The 22,266-nt window shown below is 37.8% G+C and overlaps 1 protein-coding gene across 4 annotated transcripts in view; it reads right to left on the bottom strand.

The window, feature by feature from the left end:
* LOC138187672 (dentin sialophosphoprotein) overlaps positions 1–18,687 on the bottom strand; it is a 37,968-nt gene extending 19,281 nt beyond the window's left edge. For 2 of the 4 annotated variants that reach the window (XR_011175237.1, XM_069128677.1), the window contains exon 1: positions 18,122–18,687. Coding sequence is in view for 3 of the 4 variants with exons in the window: in XM_069128677.1 (XP_068984778.1) it covers positions 18,122–18,142 (21 nt within the window). In the remaining variant the exon portion in view is untranslated. The remainder of the gene's footprint in view (positions 1–18,121) is intronic. The other 2 variants (XM_069128700.1, XM_069128690.1) reach the window with 1 other exon arrangement.
* Between the last annotated feature and the right edge of the window lie 3,579 nt (positions 18,688–22,266).

The raw sequence follows: 22,266 nt of genomic DNA, 5'->3' as shown, positions 1-22,266 counted from the left end.
GATGTCCATAAGTGACACGCGATTGACGCATTCTGTAGAAATAGTTTCGCAGATATTAAAAAATTGATGTCACCGTATCTCTAAAAACATAAAATATTTAAATTACTTTATGATCTCACGTTACGATCGTTGTTTATTTTTGTAACGATTAAAATTTACGTTGAATAGTTTGCACATATTACTATTATATTGCAACGAAACTTATGTGGAACCATGTTCGATTAATAGAATCTCCAAATAGTAGTGTGTTTGAATAATAGAGTGCTGGAATAATGGAGGTTCGGGTGGCAGAGGATCTACTCCAATTGAGACACTGTTTCTTGACATAATAATACATCTTGTCGCTAGTAAAAGACAAGAACTATTAACTTAACTCTATCTCTATTCGTAACATTCATGGGTTTTGATAGAATGCTTCAATGAATGAGTAAATGCCAGTAAAACCGATTTCTATCGTTCGCGCGATATTTTCGGATAAAGTGGAATTATTGCTGAAAAATTCACGTACAGTCTGCAATAATAAATTATTATTATATATATATAAATGAAATATATTATATATAAATTAAAATAATGTCTATTACAATTTTCATTTAAACGTTTTATAATGAAAATAATTTGATTAAGAGAATTTCATTGCTTGTATTTCTTGTGTTGTGGAACAAAGTAACAGGTATAAATATTCATCAGAAATATTTACGTAATTTATTTAACTACCTGGTGTTATTTACTACTTACCTTTCAACGATCATACCGATATGACGTGATATTTTCCGCTGAAAAGCAGGGAAACCTCGATTCGTTGCAATTTCCCGGCTAATGAAAAGAAAGAGCCACGTTTATTTGCTTTTACGAGACCATCAACATCATCCGTACAAATTGCGATTGCCTATTGGCATGAGTAAAATAAATATAATTGAGAACATTTCCAGAGAACATTTGGGCATTTATTTTTCTTCTATATGATCATCCAATAATATTTTATATTTAAAATTTATATATATATATTGAAAATTATCGCGTAATTCGCGTTGTACACGTGTAACTTTTCAGAAACAAATGTTTGTATTTTAACAAGCAAGGATCGTGTTTGTATCAGATCTGTGCGATCGACGCGTTACTGATGAGGATGTGGGCGCCCGATGCGGTTCGAGCGATAGCAGCTCGAGGGGAGGCCGACTAATTGAAGAGTGTCAGTCTGATTTAACCTCTGTCGACTGGTCGCATTATTATAATTTACGACGTGCCACCAGTTGTCGTGAACTCCGCGGAACGAAAACGCCGCTACGTCTTTTTAAAATTACAAAGTGACGTCGATACTTGACCATTTATAACAGGCGCTTGTTGAAGGCCAAAGTAAATGGTCATAGACAAAAATACATCGTTCACGAGGGGACGAACGAAGGTATATAAAATATTATGTCTCTTGTTTCTTATTGATAGACCGGCTAGCGGATCTTTACGCAAATTCTAATTTTTATAAATAAAAGATTATGATACGATATTTACGACGAAAAACACGATGGAAAATGATAGATCCACTTATCGCTGGATGTTCGGCGACGTACGTATAATCGAATAAACGCTGTATTCATATTTTATCAAACCAATTCTGCATTTCCACGCATCGAACATTGAAATATATTTTACATTACAGCACATTGCGCAATGTAACGCTCCAGTTATAATTCGTTCAACGTTATTTACAAAAACACCGCGCATTCCGTATGAGAAACGCAACTGTACCACTTCACGATTTAATAAACATTTGCATTTTATCGAATTTACCCGTTTGGTATCGCGGAACGATATGAAAACTTGGAAGCTCGTTGCCCGGTACACAGCGTACGCGTGAACGCGCCAAAGTAATTGCAAATTTAATATTACGACGTGTACGTACGTCACACGGTTGAAAGGGTTATTAGTGTAGCCGGTTGTATTCAGACAACTCAGATACAGAAAGCTGGTTATATAAATTTAATCTATCTTCTATCCAGGACAGACGCGTTCTCTTCCATAACAAACCATCACGTTGCTTGGCGTTAGTTTGCCTTTTGTATTTATTCTGCTGTTCTTTCGATGGAACATACCGAGGAAACATTGTATTCGTCTTTCTCGGTCAACCGGTTCGTATGTAATTCATCAACCGACGTTAACATCGGCTCGTCTCCACGAAATTGCATTATGTATTCCATCATAAAGGTAAATTCGATGAAATGTTGCGACGAGGAAAAATTCGAGATGTAACTTGGCTTCTTCGTATCTTTTCCCCAGACAGGGTACGTTAGACGGTATTAAATGCAGAATTATTCGACGATAGAAATAGAAGAGGGGAAGAAATGTGAAGAGGTAGAATCTCAATCATCATTTTCTATTTAAATCGTATTTCCCTTAAAGTATCTGTGCTATTTGGTAAAATACAGTAAGACTCCATTTATTGAATCGTATAAAATTTTGTCGATTAAATTCAAATGTCCTTCCGGTAGTATTATGAATTAACTTTTGATAGAAGTAAAAGATTCTCTTTCTTCTCTTTTCCGATGTTTCTCTTTGTTAAGCAGTGGATATTCATTAGAAATATCATTTCAACAGTTTTTGTCCCGTCTCTGCCTTTGCGATTCTCATAGTTCCCTTTGAGATGGCTCGCTCGACGATCGAAAGAAGCGAAAGAAACAAAAAAAAAAAAAAAGAAAATATAATTTGTCGCATATTTAATACAAAACAGTTCGTGAACGAATGAAGAAAATTTTCGTGTCGTCTCTACAGAAATAATTTCGCTCGCAGATTTCATTCTGGTTTCCGACCACGCGCGGATTAATATGTCGAAAGTAATGCTTCGTTTTACGAGCACAAGAACACCGAGAAAATGGGATCGGGAAGGCAGGAAATTTAATTTACCACGGTATTATTCGTCCGAAGAAAATACGTGATTCTTCTGGGTTTAGGCTGAATGAACGTTGAAATTGCCTTTCACAATTTCATGGGTTCCTAAGCAGCACACTTTGATGTTTGATTTCAGGATGCGTTATAATTATAATTCTATATACTTGTTACAGCTGACGAGTTCGCAGGAAATCTATGCAAAGTATTGGTCGAAAATGGCAATTATTGTATTGCAAAAAGGTATATCTCATTTCCATGCAAGAAACATTCGGAATAAAAATAGCGTATGAAGAAAACGATAACGTGTTTACGTTACAAAATGCCGATTAGGCCGGTTCGACGATCCATTTCAACGGGTTGTTATTTCACGTTTTACGCGTTGGGTGGTGGCCAACTTTTTCAGTATTTCGATGCATGAATCAAGGAAACGATTTCAGCCTCTCTGGGTGTTCGCGTGACACGTGTATGTCGAAAGTGAATCCCGTATGACATTTGCGAAGCGTATTTTTGGCAAGAATCGTATGCACCTTCAATTTCACTTCCTGGTTTGTCTTCGTTCTTACGCAATCTTTAACTCTATTTGTGAACAAAATAAATCCATGCGTTTCTCCTTCTGTCGCAGTAGATTCCCGAAAATTAGTCATTTTATAAGACGTATTTTAATCCTAAAATATAGATGAACCACCTGTATCGAAATAGACGCATTATCATGCGAATGTCAGATTAAAGTTTATATTCCATTCAATTTTTTAATATTTTACAGCACATTCACGTTTAATATTTTACAGCACATTCACGTTTAATATATACGTTCATACGCAAATGAAAGTTTTCTTTCGTTATAAGAAAGAAGTATCTTTTAAATCGATCAAGATATTAATATGAAAATTTAAGAATAATAATAATTATTATTATATTCGATTACTACATATATCTTTTATACATCATAATTTACATACTACAGTATGATTATTTCACAGAAAATATCAACTTACGTGCCTCGCCACTAAACCGTTAATGGCGATAAAGTTTTATATTAAAGTTAAAAATCTTTCCAATTACAGAGAAAATTTTATTGACTATGTGGTCATGCAAATCCATTACGAAAATCGTGTACTGGTGTATCCAATTAATTTCAGTCGCAAGTTGCGTGGCAAGTCATCGGAAGCTGAAGATATTTAATGAAGTTTCTCGAGATCCTGGCGAGTGGCTCGACGCAAAAGTCTTTCAATGAGAAGCCTTCGTCGCCGCGAAAGTGGCGACGAGAGAATGTCAAGAACTAAACGCTTCGACGGGGAAACAGCAACGGCTTCGCCGCGTAATTGGAAAACTTCCGGTGCCGTATAAGTTGCCGGAAGTTGCGGCCAAAGACTCTTATGGAGTCCGATTATCAGGGATGTCGAGTCTCTCGATGCAGTTACAAACCGATAAATCACTCATTGTGAGCCCGATCATACTGTCATTCTCTATAATTGCTAAGTTATAATTGTTTCTCCTTTCTATGAATATTTTAGGATTTCTAATGGCGTATAGTTCAAGTTTTACGATTTAAAATTGAAGGTGTACATTATAAACTATAAAAGATCTTTGCTCGATGAAACTAGATAAATAATTTGAAAGTATTAAAAATTCAATTAATTTCTGTTAAATATTGAAGCGTGGATATGTAAAAATTAAATAAGAAACTGCAGGGAAGTGATTAATCCTTAACCGCTATGATGAAATGAAAATATGAAAATTAATTACAGATATCATATGGAACTCTTACGTTACAAGTTTTTCAAATTGTGAAATGTTGCATCTATTGCATCGATTATGAAAAATGGAAACGTCTTTTTACGTATAATATCTATATTAAATCATATACTTGAAACAATAAAAGGTTTGTGTAGATGTCAGTGCTTAAAATGCCTAAACGTCTGTGTACTAATTTAATCGTTTATTGACTATAATTTAAAATATAATTTATTTAGGATATAATTAGTTAGAATATAACTTAAAAAGAAAACAGACAAAATACGTTATACATCGTATCTCGTACCTGGTCGAGTTCATAAATAACAAAGCAGATAAGAAGTTTCCCCGCGATTCTATCTCGCAATATTTTCAACTTCACCAACTCTAATATTTAATGTTATCCAATGTTTCCATTGCTGCTACCGTTTCCGAATTATTTATTTGTCACGAGGAGAAGAAACATAACGTCCACCTCTATCCGGCATATTTTCAACTTTGTGCGCTGTAACATTTAACGTCCCACAATATTTTTTATGCAACTCAGTTCCAACAAATTAATTTTTTATACCTGGAGCTTTATTTTTATTGCCTTTGGCGTATGCACCGTTCTTGTTTCGTTTACTTTGGCCAGTTATTATTCAAGGTTAGCAAAGAAAATTCTAGCACGATACTGCAAAGGGAGATCTGCAATTTACAAACGTGGCGCATCATACTCGAGGGAAAACCATCTGAGACTTGTCCACTTGCAAGATCATTCGAGAGACAGGGAGATATGTAGCTGGCAATCCACCTCTCGAGGACAAATATTTGCAGACATGGTCTATTAAAGCGTCTGCATAAAACAACGAAGAGTATAAAAAAGGGGAAACAGCGAGAAAATAGGGACCATAAAACAGCAAGAACAGGAAAGTTAGAAAAGAAGTAAAATATGTGGAAATTATAATCGATGTTCGTATAAAAATGGTGTAAAATGTTAGAACTTTGTACAAATAAAAATGTACCAAAACTATAAGTTACTATGATTTTTATGCTATTGCTAACATTATGTAAAATTAATATTGTTAATACTGTTAACATACAAATAAGAGTTTATAGTGCAATTAACAAAATTTATAAGAAGAAACAAAATTGCCAAAAATGTAAGGTGTTTGTGACAAGTCGTTCAGTCATCGTCGAATTTTTGTCAGTCACCAAAATGTTGTGAAATACACGTCATTCAATATAGTGTTATCAATATCATCCTCATAGGATTATTATTGAGAAGTTACTATACGGATTACGAATTCTTTATGTAATTACCCTTAGGTGGTGGAACCTGGTAATTACTGTCAACCTAAGTTTTTCTAGTTGCAATAATATTTGTAAAACGATACTCAGCTAAGAGCTACGTAATATCTTCGAACCAGCTTAGACTTTACTCCTATCATCTAGAGATATTTGATCGTCTAAACTAGACTACGAATGCTACGTAACTCTTGCCGTAGCATGAGAGAAACTCAGATAAATTATCACACGTAGTACTATAACTTTCACACCTTAAATACCACCGCACACGATGTAGTTATTTGTATTTATTATCTGCAAAAGTTAGAGAATGTGAGATCAAAGAAATAATTTTCTGAATCATCCATTCTGAATTCTTCGTCATTTGATTACTCTGTCAAAGGGTGTATACAGCTTTCTTCGAATATCGATCAAATTAAGAACTAGGCGCAAAGTACGTGCGATAGAAACCGAGATTCTTTTTTTTTTTTTAGAAATTAGAAATGTAGATTATATATGCATATTAAGGTATTCAAAGATACGCAAATATTTGGTACATCTCTTGACTATCCATCGTAGATAGGATAGATAGCGGAAAGAAACTAGGTCCTTTGGTCGGAAATACAGAGCTGAGTGGATCAACATCCACATCCTGTTCCCGCAGAAAATCAACAGACGTAGCAAACGGCAAACTTACGGTATCGTGTTCCATCAAAACGTACAGTTAACGAATAGAAAGTGGTCGGCTCGAATTTCGGCGAGTCATGGGAAGAGCAACGTACTCGCACCGATTCGTGGTGCTCTGCCAATTTCAGTGGCACCTAGCGCAGTCACGCGTAGCTTTTAGTTCGGGCTATTTATTTTACGACAGAATGACAACGGCTTGGAGTTTAATTAATACTAACTGAAAGCTCAGGCTGAAACGAAAGATTGAATATCCCCGGCACGGCGTTCACAAGAATCTGCGTATAAATAGAAATGCACTTAAGTCTCTTTTAATGGAGTTTAAACGCGAACTCTTTCTAGAATTCGTTGTAAATTGGTTACCGCTGCGATGGATGTCAATTTTTCTCTTTTTTTGGACGTCCGCTGCCTTCCGTCCCTTAGATTTTATAAATTATCTATAAATTTACATGGTAAATTAAATGAATTGTGCGACCAAGTAATCATCAAGAAATCGAATAACAACCGATGAAGCTCGTAATTAATAATTAGAATAATTATCATGTCGAATAATATGGACAAATTTTCATTTCCCTTGCCTATTACAAAGTGACACGAAGAGTAACGAATTTAATCGATCAAATTGTTTTCTAGCTAATTTGACAAAATTTGCCAGCGCATGTAACAGCACACGACGAGGTATTCAAAAGTAGAAAGAATAGCGAATCAGATTATGCAAAGATCATATCTCGAGTTACATTAACTTATATAACACTTCACACATCCTATGCTAACGCTATGTAAATCCATAACCAGATCCATTAATTCGAATTAGGTGAGTACACGTGTACTCAATGACATTTGAAATCTATCTCGGATACATTAAGCTTTGTATGATGGAGATATAGTGTACTGTATATATTATATTTGTAAATTGTACTTATATAATTCAAATACTAAAAATTGTTCAATCACGACAGATAGTGTAAATATATAAATACATAAATACTAGTATATCATTATGATCTTAAAGAAGGAAAAAGTCCATCTTTAATTAATGCATTGAAAAGTTCAACAAACCAGTTTAGTGAAACGTGTCCAACCCAGTTAACAGCCCACCAACTTTAGCCATTTCCAATTTTATCCACTTTATTTTAATCTCGAATTGCCAATCACAATTACGAAAATCCACTCAGAAAATTCCAGTTATTCGAACGTGTTTACCATTCGTGCAGTAGAAAAATCATCGGTAGATAGATGTAATAATTCAAACGACTAGGTTCAGTGACATCGCGCAATAGGCCGATCCGTAGTTGGGCCGAGTCTCAAAATTGATTTCAATGCGGGCAATTGATCTGCGAGATCAGCTGTGTTTGCGGACCGCGTTGTTGTCGTTTCTGGCGGCAAATATTGGTCGTCGCTAACAAGACAGCGACGTTTGAACGCTTCTTCCGCCACGGTTTTCAAACGCCTGTTTCATCGACCAACGTGCACGATGCACGCTGCACTGCATCAATCCGATTTCACAGAAAAACGTTACGTTTTGTATGTTCTGTGTCCCGTTGAATTCTGAATTGTCAAATTTTCCGCGAAAGATATTGTCTACTAGCAGTAATATTAATATTTATCTTTCATATTCTATTGCTTTATTTGTTTGAAAAGAAACAAAGGAAACGGTAATTCGATAAAATTGCAATTTATTTTGGATTATTGTTTGTCATGATCGTCGAAAGATAATCTTTTAATTCTGAATTTGGATTGTTAACGATGATTGGGAAGATTATAGGTACATTTTTGTTTGAGCAACAAATATTTCTTATATACAATTTTAACAGCTGTAGGCTGTAAGTACATCTGATTGATCGCTATCAGAGTTTATTGCCTTATTTCAGTATCGTATTTGACACGTCTTCCTCATCTTACGTATATTTGAATTTTATTTCATTTACGTAAATGATGTTGCAAAGAACAAAGAAATATAACACAATAACAAAAGGATCTCTATCACTTTCCTTTTAGTAACTGTGATTTCAAATAAGAATTTCTTTTCTCTTTCGTCATGATCACGAATCACTTCTACCATTTAAGTGATTGCAAATTGTAGATGACAGAAAACTTCAGAAAGAAGTCAAACGAATGTTGTATCCTTTGTAAAATCTTATAAATTTGTAGGAGAAAATTTCTGAAAAGATCATTGATTTGAATTGGCGATGCAACAAACAATTGTTCAGAGTTTCATCAAAATATACAATTCATAATAAAATTAATCCTAAGGTTGAATTCAAATTGCTATCGAAAAGCAAACGAAACGTACGAGCGAATAAATAAAGCTAGGAGAATTTTCGCAGCTTTCCATGACGTCTGGAGTCAGCGAACACGAGTGAAACAGCGAGAAAATTGTGTCACGTTTTTCTCTGCGGACTTTCCGCGATTTCCAGGAGGACGCGACCTGTCATAGTTGTGCAGTTTTTCGAAGCCAAGCTGCAGATGCTTCTTCGTGGCATGTTGGATGGAAAAAAGAGACTCGAGGCGATGTCTACGAGTCCGTTTAAATATAGCCGCGAGGTCTTCGTCCATGTTCCCTCTGGAGTATCCACAGGCATGTTCTCTCTTCAAGTGTACACGTACGAGAAGAGAGAAACAGTGAAACAAGGACGGACAGAAACAACGAGCAAACGGAAGGAAGGAGAAACGATATTTTCTAGAATACTACAGACTATGGTGCGCTGCCTTAAACAATACAGTGAACGGATTTGAAATGATACTTCCTGGTAGAAGCACGCTTTCTCGATTGGAGAAATGCATTAAATCAAACAACAAATGCTCCTCCCTTAAGTTATCTGAAGACTGAACTGATATTTTTCGAACATAAGGTGGCAGGTTTGATGTATCTTTCCCTTTTCTTTTCTTTTCTTTTTTTTTTTCAACGTAAAAATAACTTCTCTGAAGTGGTGGTTTCGAGTATTTTTGATGAATGTGAAGCTTGCTACTCTTGTGTTTCTTCTTAGGTGTGGTACTTATAAAAAAGTGCACCTTGGGACTCGAACTTGTAGATTCAACGTTCGAAACTAATACATGTAATTTGATGCAATTTAAAATGCCTTTTACTTTAAGATGCAAATTAAAAGTTACGAGCTATCGATAAAAATGTATTTTTCACGTAACATTATGTTATTTTCTATATGCAACGTAAAATATGTGGCAAAAGACATCTCTCAAACTTGAGAAAATTTTATGATAATACGGAAAACACGATTGAATAAAATACGAATCGAAGGATGCGCAATAACCATCATTTAACAATTCTGTATCCTGTTTCTTCCACTCGCATGAACATCGTGTACTTCCACCCTACTGTGAAAACCAGACACAATGAACGTAGCTGCTAACTCGGCGAAGCGGACGAGCCAAAATATTTTCCACGCGACCATGCTAGCTAAGCATATTGTTCCGCGTAAATTCCATGGTAGGGTGAAATGTATGCGATCGGATCGGAGCTGCACCACGGCTATCGGAAACACCTGTATCCGATAGCAACATCGAGGCATCAAATGTGGATGCGACTCGACTCGTTAGTCGATTATGCATCGTCGACGTTCAACATGAGCACAAAGCACTGGCCAAATACTGGCTAGCCTCTCGGCGAACATAATTTATTGTCCCGGTATGGCGCAATGAAAAGCCCGGGCATTATCACTGTGCCGCTTTTATCACAAGCATCTAGTATTAACGTGCAATTTGTCAGAAGCTATGTAACACGGTGAACGTGCTAGCGTTTAGAATATTAAGGAATGGCGCGCCAATTGGGATAATGGTACCTCGATTTGTTTTTTGAGTTTTATCGATCGAGGAGCCGCGTACGATATTTTATTCGAGGAACGGAGAAGAAAATTTGACGTTTATTGATGGATAATATCGTTGATATAGTTATTGTTGTTAATTATTCCTTTATGATGTGCTATATCATAAAAATAGTTGAACGTTTATCATATAGCATTTTCATGGACATATTTTATTCGTTGTTCGAAACATTTTGAAATTTCATTAGCATCGGCTAATAAAGCACGGCTATCACGATTGACCAATTGTTATTAAGACCTAAACTATGTACGTACTAGGAAACTGTTGCAACAACAGCCAAAATACGTATATGAATTAAACAACCCGATATTAGCTCGTAACGTAAAGACAGGATTAACCAGGAGTACCACAATTGCATTTAAAATACATCAGCTCGTATCCTAGGTAACCCTCTAGACATTTCAGCCGAAACCATGGGGTGCGAATGAATCTGACGAACATCGAAGCGATCAGGGAAGCGTGTATTTTTCCATTTAACGCCGACTGCAATTGGATGCACAGCGGTTGCTCGCGAGCCACGGATGCATATGCATTTCCAGTTGACGTTCCTCCGGAGGGGCTGTGCACGGAGCGTCGAGAGGGTAAGAGGAGAACGCTCAATTAAATCGTCCCGCGGCAACGTTTTGCCGTGGCAACAACTCGTCTTGAAATATTCAGAAGAGCCTTTAAATCTTTTTCTCTATCTTCAGCCCGAGCCACTTCTCCCTTTGCCTTCGTCTCCCCTTCGTTTTCCCTGTTCATATTCTTGCGTCTCGAAGCGTCTCTTATCCACCGTGACGTTGGATTTTCCTTCTGACGTTTAATCGCGTTCAAGCTGTTTCGAGCGCGTGTCTATCTTTTGAAAGAAGAGAGAAAGTTATTAACGAGCGATATTACCCTATGATTTTCCACCCAGCGACGACACCTATTTTCCAACCTTCGTTTCTATCTTTCCCTTTAATTTAATCGCCGGTTTCATCCGTCCACAACGATGTTTGGAAATAAACGGTGCGTTCCAGTTGCACTATTTTTAAGCGACGCCGTGGGCTTCGACGCGATATTACGAGGGTTTTGCGTTTTAACGCGACACGATTTGTTGCTTCATCCTTGTAATGCCCGGCCTTTCTCACCGTCACCCTTTCCCCCGCAGATTCGCGAGATTTATCGTCGCCTCGGGGACAGCGATGAAGATCGCCCTCCTCGAACACACCCTTCTTTCTTTTATCGCTGTTTCTTACCTTCTGCTCTTTCCACGAACAACAAGCTTGTAATATTTTCAATATGTTGTCTAAGCTCGTTTGGAAACTCGCCCTCCAACGTACATAGTTTGATAACGTTAAATGTCATAAATATGAAGATAATAATGTGAATAATTATCGTTATTTACAAATAATTATATCGAGTAGCGTCTCCTATTCCAGTGAGTTACGTGTAAACTTATCTTCTTATTATCTGTCTAGATTTTGTTATTCATTTAATAAATTGAAAACCCAGTGACTGTAATTGTATATGGAGAAGAGGATTTAAAATATTTTACATATCCAACATTTCGTAACAACTCCGTATTAAATTTTATTTATCTCGAAATCAGGTAATAAATTATTAAATCAAATTCATTCGAACCAATTGTAGCTAATAATTGGTACAAAAAGTACTAAAATGTTCTGAAAATATTCAGAAAGGGCGATAACAAAGTTGTATCGATATGATTTACAAAATATGATACACGAGATATGCACATAACGAGATATCGTTAAAAACGTATCATATTGTACCGTGAAACGTAATATCACAAAAATTGGACAATTAAAAATGAGAAATTATACATTCGATATTTACGACTACTACTTAGAAACTTTCTATCTCTTTTCTCTGCAAGGTAGCGATTAATTCCACCTGCAAATTACAAATCGCAACGAATACACGAGATAATTCAATATCACCGTAAATACATAAATATTATTAATTACGTATGAGGGATCGTAATTAATTCCGAGTCGAGTGTTTACGATGTAGACGAATCGCAAGAAATGAAATGTCTGAATTTGCCCGAAGTTCACGCCGCGTGTAAATGTCGCGGGGGAATCTTAAAGACCAACTTGTTCGATTTCGCGTCTAGGAAGTGGAACGCAAACACGTTGTACCCCGGCTAAATTTATCATGCGTCCCATCGTCGACGTACCTCGCATCGTTTACTTACGCCGTTTTAGAGATGCCCGTCGATCGACGAAATTGTCGTTATTACGTAAAATAATTCCATTGAAGTCAACCACTGGCAGAGGTTGCAAATGCTCGTGATATCGATTCTCCTTCTTGAAACGGTTATATAATCGAAATAATGTCATAACTCTTATGAATAAAAAAGATTTTGCCTGGTATCGATTCCGGTTATATTCTGCAGCCCGTTATTATATCGGTTTTGAAGTGGTTTTATATCGATCCTATAGTATTTTTGTATCGGTTCGAAGTGGTTTTTAAATCAATTCTGCAGAGAAATTCATTCGTCTTTTTAAAGTCGTAGCTCTTTTATTAGCGTAGGTAGGAAAAATGTCATACGAAAACATTGTCGGTGTAAAAAATCGCTTATTAACACAAACATATACGTGTAGGTTTTACAAGTGCGGCGATGTATTCAACTGTTGCATTATTAGTTTAAATGGAAATATATAATCTTTTCGGATAGAATCCTTTCATCGATTTGCGTAAATAGTATTGGAGCAAAGTGGTCAGAAAATGGTTAGGTTCACAGGATATTTGAAACAAATATTTTTTAACTACTTTACGATCACCCTACTCAAATATTCAATTCGTGTATCTGTGAAAATAATTTAGTTGAAAAGTTTATAATTTATTTTATCGAGAGAAAGAGACGAAAAGGGGAAAGCTATATACCGATGCAATAAATTTCGATATCGCGAGTTCATCTACGATCCAGTAGCAAAGCCAGTACATCGCGCACATTAAGATTCACCCGTCCGCAGAAATCCTCTTCGACCGACTCTCACTCTGGAAAGTTCGAAAAGGAGAAGATATCGTACACCCTTGGCTCATCCCCTGATGCAGCCGTGTTTAAAGAACTCCAATAGACGAGAGCAAAACTGTTCGTTCCCTCGAGAGCTTTCTTAAAGCTGTCGGCCGAAACGACCAGGGATATTCTTTATCGGGCTTCGCAACGAAAATCTCACAGGAACGGTCGATAGGTTGGTACCTATCAGCTCTTTTTGAAACTTCACACTCAATATACAGGATATTTTCACCGGTAGAGTAAATCGCGCGACATAAGCAATTGACTGGATTATTTTTTTCATTCTTTGCTTCCGTTCGGAGTATTCGTTATGATAGATACGTATAATGGATAAATTATTATCGGATACAAATGTTATATTCAAAAATGTATACAAAGTACTAAATATACGTTATAATACATTTGTTTCTTTTGGGGAATTGCAATTGTTTAGTCAATAATCTTTTTCTAGATTTTCCTTCTTCGATATTTACCCTTTCACGTTTCACGTTGTATACTGGATAACGTTCTTTCAACTTTTATAAGCTACTAATTAAACAAATGACGAATAAATTAAAAAAAGTGATTCAAGTTGTTGAGAATTGTGGATCTTAATGGCAGAAATAAAAGTAAAGGAACACTAAGATTACACTTAGAATTTATATTAAAATAGTTTTAGATTTATTTAATAAACGATTTGCAGGATCTTCGTCGATATACATTTGCACGCGTCTCACTACTCTCTTTGTCTCACCATCTTCCATATCACACTGCTAACGGAACAGTTGCATTCATCCGTTTTTCGAGACGCTGTGCACGCACATACTTCCATACACTCATACTCACATACGTCTGTCACTACTACACGGCTAATCTAGTTAGCACACAAAATTATACGTATCTCAATACAAATACATCAACTATACATACTAAACGAATTATACGAAATTATAAATTAAGAAGACATATTTATTCGTTTTCTTTCTACTCGATCAAGTAAAAAAAGAAAATTAATTCATTAACACCCACCGGGAAGCTTAAACACGCTAATTGCTTGAATGAAACACTGTGCACGCGTGTCGCGTATGGTGTGCGTATTCATATAGGTATAGGCAGATGAAAGGTTCGCATGAGTAGACCGCCGGCAGGCATACGTCGTCTGGGAAAGGCCCGGCTAATTTTGCTGGCCACGGCACAGGCGACCTGATGCCGACGTATGAACGCGTTTCCGTGAGGTGCACACCCGGAATTCGTGCCCTGTGGCTGCCGAGCCCGAGCTTCTTCGGTAAATGTTTACCTCTGCGCCGCTGCCAGCCGATCTATGTATTATTATCGGACCCTTGCAAGTTGGCTTACGACGTCCAACACCGTCTGACCATCGACCGTACTCTATCTACTGCGCGCTCTACACACTATATCTACGTACGAAGATCCGCGTTCGGACATTTACGATGGGACTGCTGATTTTTAAGGCGATCTTCGCTTCGAGTTTTATTTCGAGATAATTGGCAAATTAATGGAAACGTGTGTTTGGAAAAGGGGATTGGCTTACCTGTTTTATGGTATAGTAAATGGAATATTTCATCGTTTTAGTTAAGCATCTTTCCAAAAGTATAATACTGACTATACTATACTATACTATACTAAAAAGTATAATACTGAAATATACCACCGAGGAAGTATAATGTCCTATATTGTACTTCAAATATAACTAGAAAAAGGAAACAACTTGGAACAAAGTTATTTCTTTTCGCTAGAACATCGACTATGCAAATGAGAAAAGAAATAGCCTGCCGATCAATTTTTACAGCTTCCTGGAAATAGTAATCATACGAGAAATCATAAAACAAACCCAGCAACTTCTCGTTGAGAACTCGAGAGCAAATAATCAAAAATTCAAAACTCGATATAAGATCCGAACTATATGTACATACGTGCGCGTATCTGTATGCTGTTGATATTCTCAAGAAAATCATTCAGCGATATCCGTAAATTTATTGAGGAGTATGTCCAAATATTTTTGTCATGCAATAATGAAACGCGATTTTAATGATCTTATGAGGGAGGTCAGTGTGCTCGATCCCTGAAGCACGAATATGTGTAACACGTGCAAGCGATCACTGTCGAAAGAAATCGGGAAAACGGCGAAGGGGCAAAGTCACGTCAGCGGCGTGACTGGTGAACGGCGGTCTTAAATTCTAGGTATTTTGTAAACAGCGACGCGGCCTGCGCGAAACAGAGGATCGCGTGCGACCACGGCCTTCGGACGATAACGTTAATGGACTTCATTTACATCGCATAATTATAGCGGGCGGTCGAGTCGCGTATAGATTACGCGTGAGGCGCAACGACCACAAAGAATCAAATACATCCAAAATAATTGTTCGTCGCTTATTTTGCTTAAAATTTGGAAATTTCTACTTACGATTGGTCAATTAAATTTTTGATACGTTATTGTATTAACTGAGGATCACAATGGTGTAGGTTCCCTGTCATTTTTCATAAAACCTAGTATCTTAGGTTTATCATTATAAGAAATTTAGTATAACATTCGGGTTATGAAAACGTATGACGTAACTAATCGTGAAACTAAAATGACGATGATCTATGAATCGAAATACGCGATTAAATGCAGGTTCTCGAAATCTTCTCGCTTTATTATACGAGGCACATAGAATATACGAATAATACGATACGTTCGTTGTTTTATATTCGGTTTATTATGGATTACTGTTAGTTTGGATCAGTTTTGGATTAGGTTTATTGCAACTTCGTTTATTACTTTATATTAAGATTTAACGTCTTCGAGTTTTGTGATATAGTTTGACGAAATAATAAAGTTGTATGATATATTGAAACATTGGATGGGAGCAAAATAGGGGGTATTTGTACATAGTAGATCATCTTGATCGAGATCAATTATTGTTGATCATTGTACGACATGGTTGAACTATCGTCTCAAAATATCAAGGAACGTATCAAGCACAGGTCGTCGAAACAATTGTAATATATTGTAATAAATGTTGGACAAATACTGCGTTATTAATTCTAGGCAAAAGTACAATTTTATATAAATTATACCGAAGATAAAGAGGGAAATAAACATAAATTCGTATATTTTTGTCAGATAATGAAACTTGTGAAACATCGACAGAGAGGAAATCATTCTGATCGTGAGAATGATAGAACGTTATAACTAAATTGAATTTCATTCAGTGTTTATTCGAAAGGAAGCAATAAATGCCTGTATTTACGATTTATTTTTCAAACAGTGTTTTTAACTGTAAATTAATTTTTTACGTAAATTAACTTGTATTATATAAACTAAAAGAATACATTTAATTAAAAGCATGAAGTTTTATAATAAATTCAATTCCCCTTTTCTAGCTCTTCTTTTTCCTCCAGCTGCATTTTTTTTATAGAAAATAATGAAATATTTCCTTGGTTATAATAAAACCTATTTCATTCTCCCTTCTCAGCGCAGTAAATTGCCAAGCTAATCAACCAGTTCGACAACAAACCAGACAAACGACACTGTCTACAAACGAATCACGAATAGCTCGCCTCAGACACGAGCACAGTCATCAACGGGTTAATAATATCTGCACCATGCACAATAAATACTAAACATCATCTCGTCTCTTTATGCAGGTCACCATACGACACGGTCACGCCAATCTTCAATAGTTAAATTCTCAACAAAATCGAGCGATAATATTAGGCTTTCGAATAGTTTTGAATTATTATATCTGACGAACCGGCTAGATTCTCAATTACTTTTTCAAGATAACACGAATCATCGTCAGCAAACGCTGTTTCTTGTTCTAGATACGAGATAACGCGCAACTAGTGTCACTTTGCGTCGTTACACGCGAAAGCAATTATGTCGATGTATCGCGTTGACTAAAAAATATATAAACATAAAAATATTTGGTTTCAAGTTAAATTTTTCAAGTTACATTTCAGCGAACAATTATATTTTAATTCGCGTTATACACGTCACAAAGTACCTGAAGAGACTGCAGTTGCATTTCAACAAAATATTGGATCATTTTTCGAGAATGGCTTGATTCGTTGGAAAGCGATATATACAGAGAATTTATAAAAAAATAGTACCGATCTTTCACATCTTTTCACATTTTCTTTCAGCATCGATGTATCGTTAAAAACGTCACATCTCATACCGCTTTGAAACCGTGGAATGCGTATAAACCATATAAACGAGACGTTAAAAATTTCACTAGAAAAAGAAGCAAAGGAAAAGAAAAAGAGAAACAGCCTTTTGCTCAGAAGAACGCGACAACGAAATGGAGGAAACTCGTCGTTTTCTACTTGCCCGGTTCCCAAAACGCTCGACAACATTAGGGAGAACGCGTTTCAGCGTGATACAGCCGAGCGGCGTTGCTCTGCTTCTTTTTCAGCGTCGCGTTTGCGAAAATTCATCTCGTGCGATGACACCGCGGAACACCAATTATAACTTCGCGTCGTTTTGCGACCGGCGTCGATTTAATGAAGACACCGCGTCGCGTAAACAACGTTTCACCCGGCCGAAACGAACTTCCCAATTAACCGCCGGTAAAATTACGTTTCCCGAACCTGCCGCGCCCAAAAACGTTGATCAAACCCACGGTTTTCGGCCTGTACGAGTACGCACGTGCATCGAAATTATCACATAAACGAACTACGATATCCGGTAAACGACTTCGCTGAAACCCTAGTCTCAACACTTACGTAGCTCCTGTAGGACGCCATGATTCGAGCAGCCTCCCCTCCTCGATCGAGCGAAAGCGGAAGGTTTCCAAGGGTGAGATCTCCTGATCGCTCGAGGCGGATTCACCGATCACCATCGACCACCGACACCATCGACGACACCAAAACAACCAGCACCACCACCACCACCAACACCAAGCACCAGCACCACCACCCGCAGCGTGCACCACGTTCGCTTCACCGTGACACGCGGTTCGAGGCGAAAAGACAAGAGAAGAAGGAAGCTGCGGAGCTAAGAAGAGGAAGAAACCGGTGAATCGAATGATCGAGGTGGAGAAAGATGCAAGAATACAGACAGATAAAGCGAGAGAGAAAGAGACGGAGGCACAAGAGACAGATAGAGCGAGATACAGGAAACTAGAGAAGGATTAAACGAAAGAGGGATAAGAAGAGACGAGCGAGACGAAACGTGGAGAACCGATCGAACGACGAACGGTTCGACGAAGCGTCGTCCCCGACGGCACGTTCTCATAAGAGAAGAGGAGGAGAACGGAGGCGCTTCGTTTCGGACGAAGCTCGGACCCTGAAGAAGAGCCGGCGACCCGCGAGGCACGCCGTGTTCCCTCTCTTTCTCCGACTTCTCTTCCCGAGCCTTCGTTACACGCTCCTCTTTCGACCGTGCTTTTCCATCTTCCTCTGATTAACGCGTACTGACGTCCCGCGCCTCGCCCTACCCTCCGTATATACGTATCGGCTTCTCTCGTTCATTCGCTTCGTTCAGTCGAGCCCTATTTTAAGAATAGCTTCACGTCCTCTCGCTGTTCGGCCGCGTCGGCTCCTTGATGCTTCCGTACCCGCCCAAAGAGACGGCCGCAGCTTCGGTCTTGCAAGGAAACTCGAATGTTTAGAAATTTTGGGAAAGTGGTGTTTACCGACCTCGATGATAACTCGATGGTGAACGACAGATTCTACGGTGTTTTCTTTAGGTTAGATTCTTTATATTGCGTATGCTACGTGCGTGTTGCTGAATAGCGACGATACGTTGTTTCCCGATGAACGTATGCAGGTTTTCTCTCCGAATTGGTGTAATATCTATGCGCACAGTGTAGATATGTCTGTTTTCATTTTTCGGAGTCTCGTTGGAGGCGATTAATTAATAATACAGTTAATGAATAATATTACATAATTTAGCTTTAGATTTTTAGCTTTAATTTATTAAGACGTATAGATTTTATCTTATTATTTCTTGATACATACAACTGCAATCACGTTAAGGACTGGTAACTTTTACGAATCTCACCAAATCTACTTTCGCAGTATATGTGTAACATTTTAATAATTTTTTAATTTGTATTTTGTTGTATTTGTGTATTTGTAATTTGTGTAATAACGTATAACGTATAATGCACGACAAAATAATCGCTCCACAGAGATTTCAATTATTTTACTAATAAGAAAACAAGTGCGGTATGTAGTAAATACAAAATAAAAACCACCCTCCAACTTATGAAAGAAACATTCCACGAGACATCTTCTCGAGCGAGTATAATTGATCTTGTACGTGGAATAGTTGCACCAACGCAATTTTAAAATGAACGAACAAGACCGAACCGCGGTAAATCAGTAGCATGCGAACGATCTTTGTCGGTGATATGCTATCTGACGTCGAATCGGACGAAAGAGGCTATTATCGAGTTAACTCAAACGATCCACCGACTGCCAAGTCAAATATGGAGTTTACCTTCTAGTTTTCGATACAATTCCTCCTTTTCCTTCGACTCGAACGTTCCTGTACCTCTAAAAGTATCGAGGAAATCATGAGAGCTCTGAGAGAATGTTTCGAGAAAGGATGATAGTAGGTAAGGGGTTTATTCCGCTGAAGAATATCTTACGACGGTAGACGAAGCTATTCTTTGACGAAAGGAGGAGAATTATTCTGCGAAAGAATATTTTTAAGGGAATCGTTCCTTGTAAGCACTTTGTATAGGCCGAGTTGTTCCCCGAGAGGATTTCGAAGAGAAGGGAATTATTCTTCCGAAGTATCGGAGATACTCAAAAGCAATTACACTTTTAATAAGAATTCGAGGTGAAGGAACCGGTTGCACCGCTGCACGTATATCGAAGAACAAGCTGTGTATTAGCTTTTAACAATGGTACAATATTGTATCATTTGATAATAACACGTAAATGGATTGAAATGTAACGTTATATCTTGGTAGTAGCAGTTTATATATTTAAGAAAATCGTTCTTATTTCTTCTATCAATTTAAATTTTCCTTAACTGAATAAAAATTTACGTTTAAGTATACTCCATCCAAGTATTCTAAAACTGAAAATTAGGAAGAAATTGAATTCCATCTACCTAATTTCACTCGCTACCCAAAGACAATCAACCAGCAACACAAAGACTTCTACAGCCTCTGCCAATCATCGTTCGCCAAAGCGTGAACCGCGAAGTTTCCTCGTCGACGGCGTTCCCGTGCGATAACGAAAGCGGCGCCAACCACGTACAAGCGCGGCTACAGTAGCGTGCCCGTGCAAGCGTATAATATTCCACGAGGAGTTGAGATGGAGAGGGGTCGGACGCGGCGGTTCCGGAATTCTCCGAAGGATTCCGCGGAGGAATCCGGCGGACGGTGGAGACAAACTGCTGGCAAAACGGGCGTCTTTGTCCAGGAAACGAGGACAGCGCCGGCACGGTTAGCGTTTCTCTGGCGACTAGATTCTACAGACCTTGTCTCTTTGTATAACAGATCCGCGGAACTGCTTCTCGAAATGGAAACTTCTGCCCAGAGGAATCGGTTGAAGTATCCTTGAAACCATGAAGCCACGGATTGGCTAGATAAAGCGGACGAACAGGAAAAAGACGAAATAAAGACAGTGAAATGGCAGTTCGTGCGACAACCGCAGGAAGTCGAGCGAATCAAAGCGCCGACGATTGTTTTACTCGGAGACGAAGGACGTTTCCTTTTCGTCGAGTACGAACCAGTCAGACTGCAGCTTTCGCTGAATTTCGAAAGCTAATTACAGTTCGAGTTCGAGGGTTACTCGAAACCGAACCGGTGACCCGAGGTGGAAATCCAACCGCGCCACTCGACGGAAAGCGAAGGATCTCGTGCATCGAGATCATTATTAGCCGGTGCATAATGCGAGTTGATTAAAGTCTGAAGGAGCAACGATTATTAAAGTGGCGTTGATAACGAGGGACGTCCCGTATCCTGAGGAAATCTCGTTGTCAGATTGTTGAATTATTCCTGGGGATTTTAATTGCTCCGCTATATCAGCTGGTCGTAGGATGGTTGGATTTGCCTAATTGATACCTTCTTCCTTTCATAAGGAATTAATCTCGTAACGTTAATGTTATCGTTGTTGTTTTTGTTATTATTGCTATATTGTTTCCAGCTTCGATGCGGAAGCGGAGATGAAAAATGAAGTAGGTATTGGGACTGAATTAAGCGGATCGTTGATTTGAAATGAAAATACTCGAGCGTATTTAAAGTTGATTTTACGCTATTTCTGACGATATACAAATTTAATTATTAACATATTATTATTTATTGAATTGTATATCTGAAAATTAATTGGTCGCGAGAGAAAGCATCAAACGGAAAACTAGAAAATTATAATACAATATAAAAAGGTAAAACAACTTTCCAGTTGCTAAAACTCCTTTTGTAAATAACGATGAATCAGCCGTGAACGACGATAACCTTGTAATATTCAGTTGTTTATAATTTTCACTCTATGTACGTACATATGAGCTTTTTCACTTAGTATATCGGTAGATCTACTATATATAGAGCAAGGAGTAAGTCTTTCTCCGGGCACTCACATCGCGAATTTGGTGTCGTGCTGCCAACTTTCGACACACGCTAGAACACGCTAGAAAATAAGCGCCAGACTCGCTCGAATACAGTAATCAACATATCCAGTAGCTGAAAAGCAGAGACCGACTACAAAGTTATCGGTCGAGGTTTTATCGAAGCTTCCAGGAGCTTAAATTCACGACTCTTGGTAACGGTGGCGCCACGACAAAGCTTTTAAAAGCGTTTTCAGAAAACATTCTCAAAAGTATTTACCCATGTTGCGCTCCACCTTTTCTATTTACGTATCTCTTATACCGTGGCTATTAATATTTCAACTCAAAAATAATCAATGTAGACGCA

Source organism: Bombus flavifrons, chromosome 2 (assembly GCF_040668555.2).
Source record: "Bombus flavifrons isolate JBK064 chromosome 2, iyBomFlav1_principal, whole genome shotgun sequence".
Classification (NCBI taxonomy): Eukaryota; Metazoa; Arthropoda; class Insecta; order Hymenoptera; family Apidae; genus Bombus; species Bombus flavifrons.
Note: the sequence above shows the minus strand (reverse complement) of the source record. Positions and strands in the feature narration are given on the sequence as shown.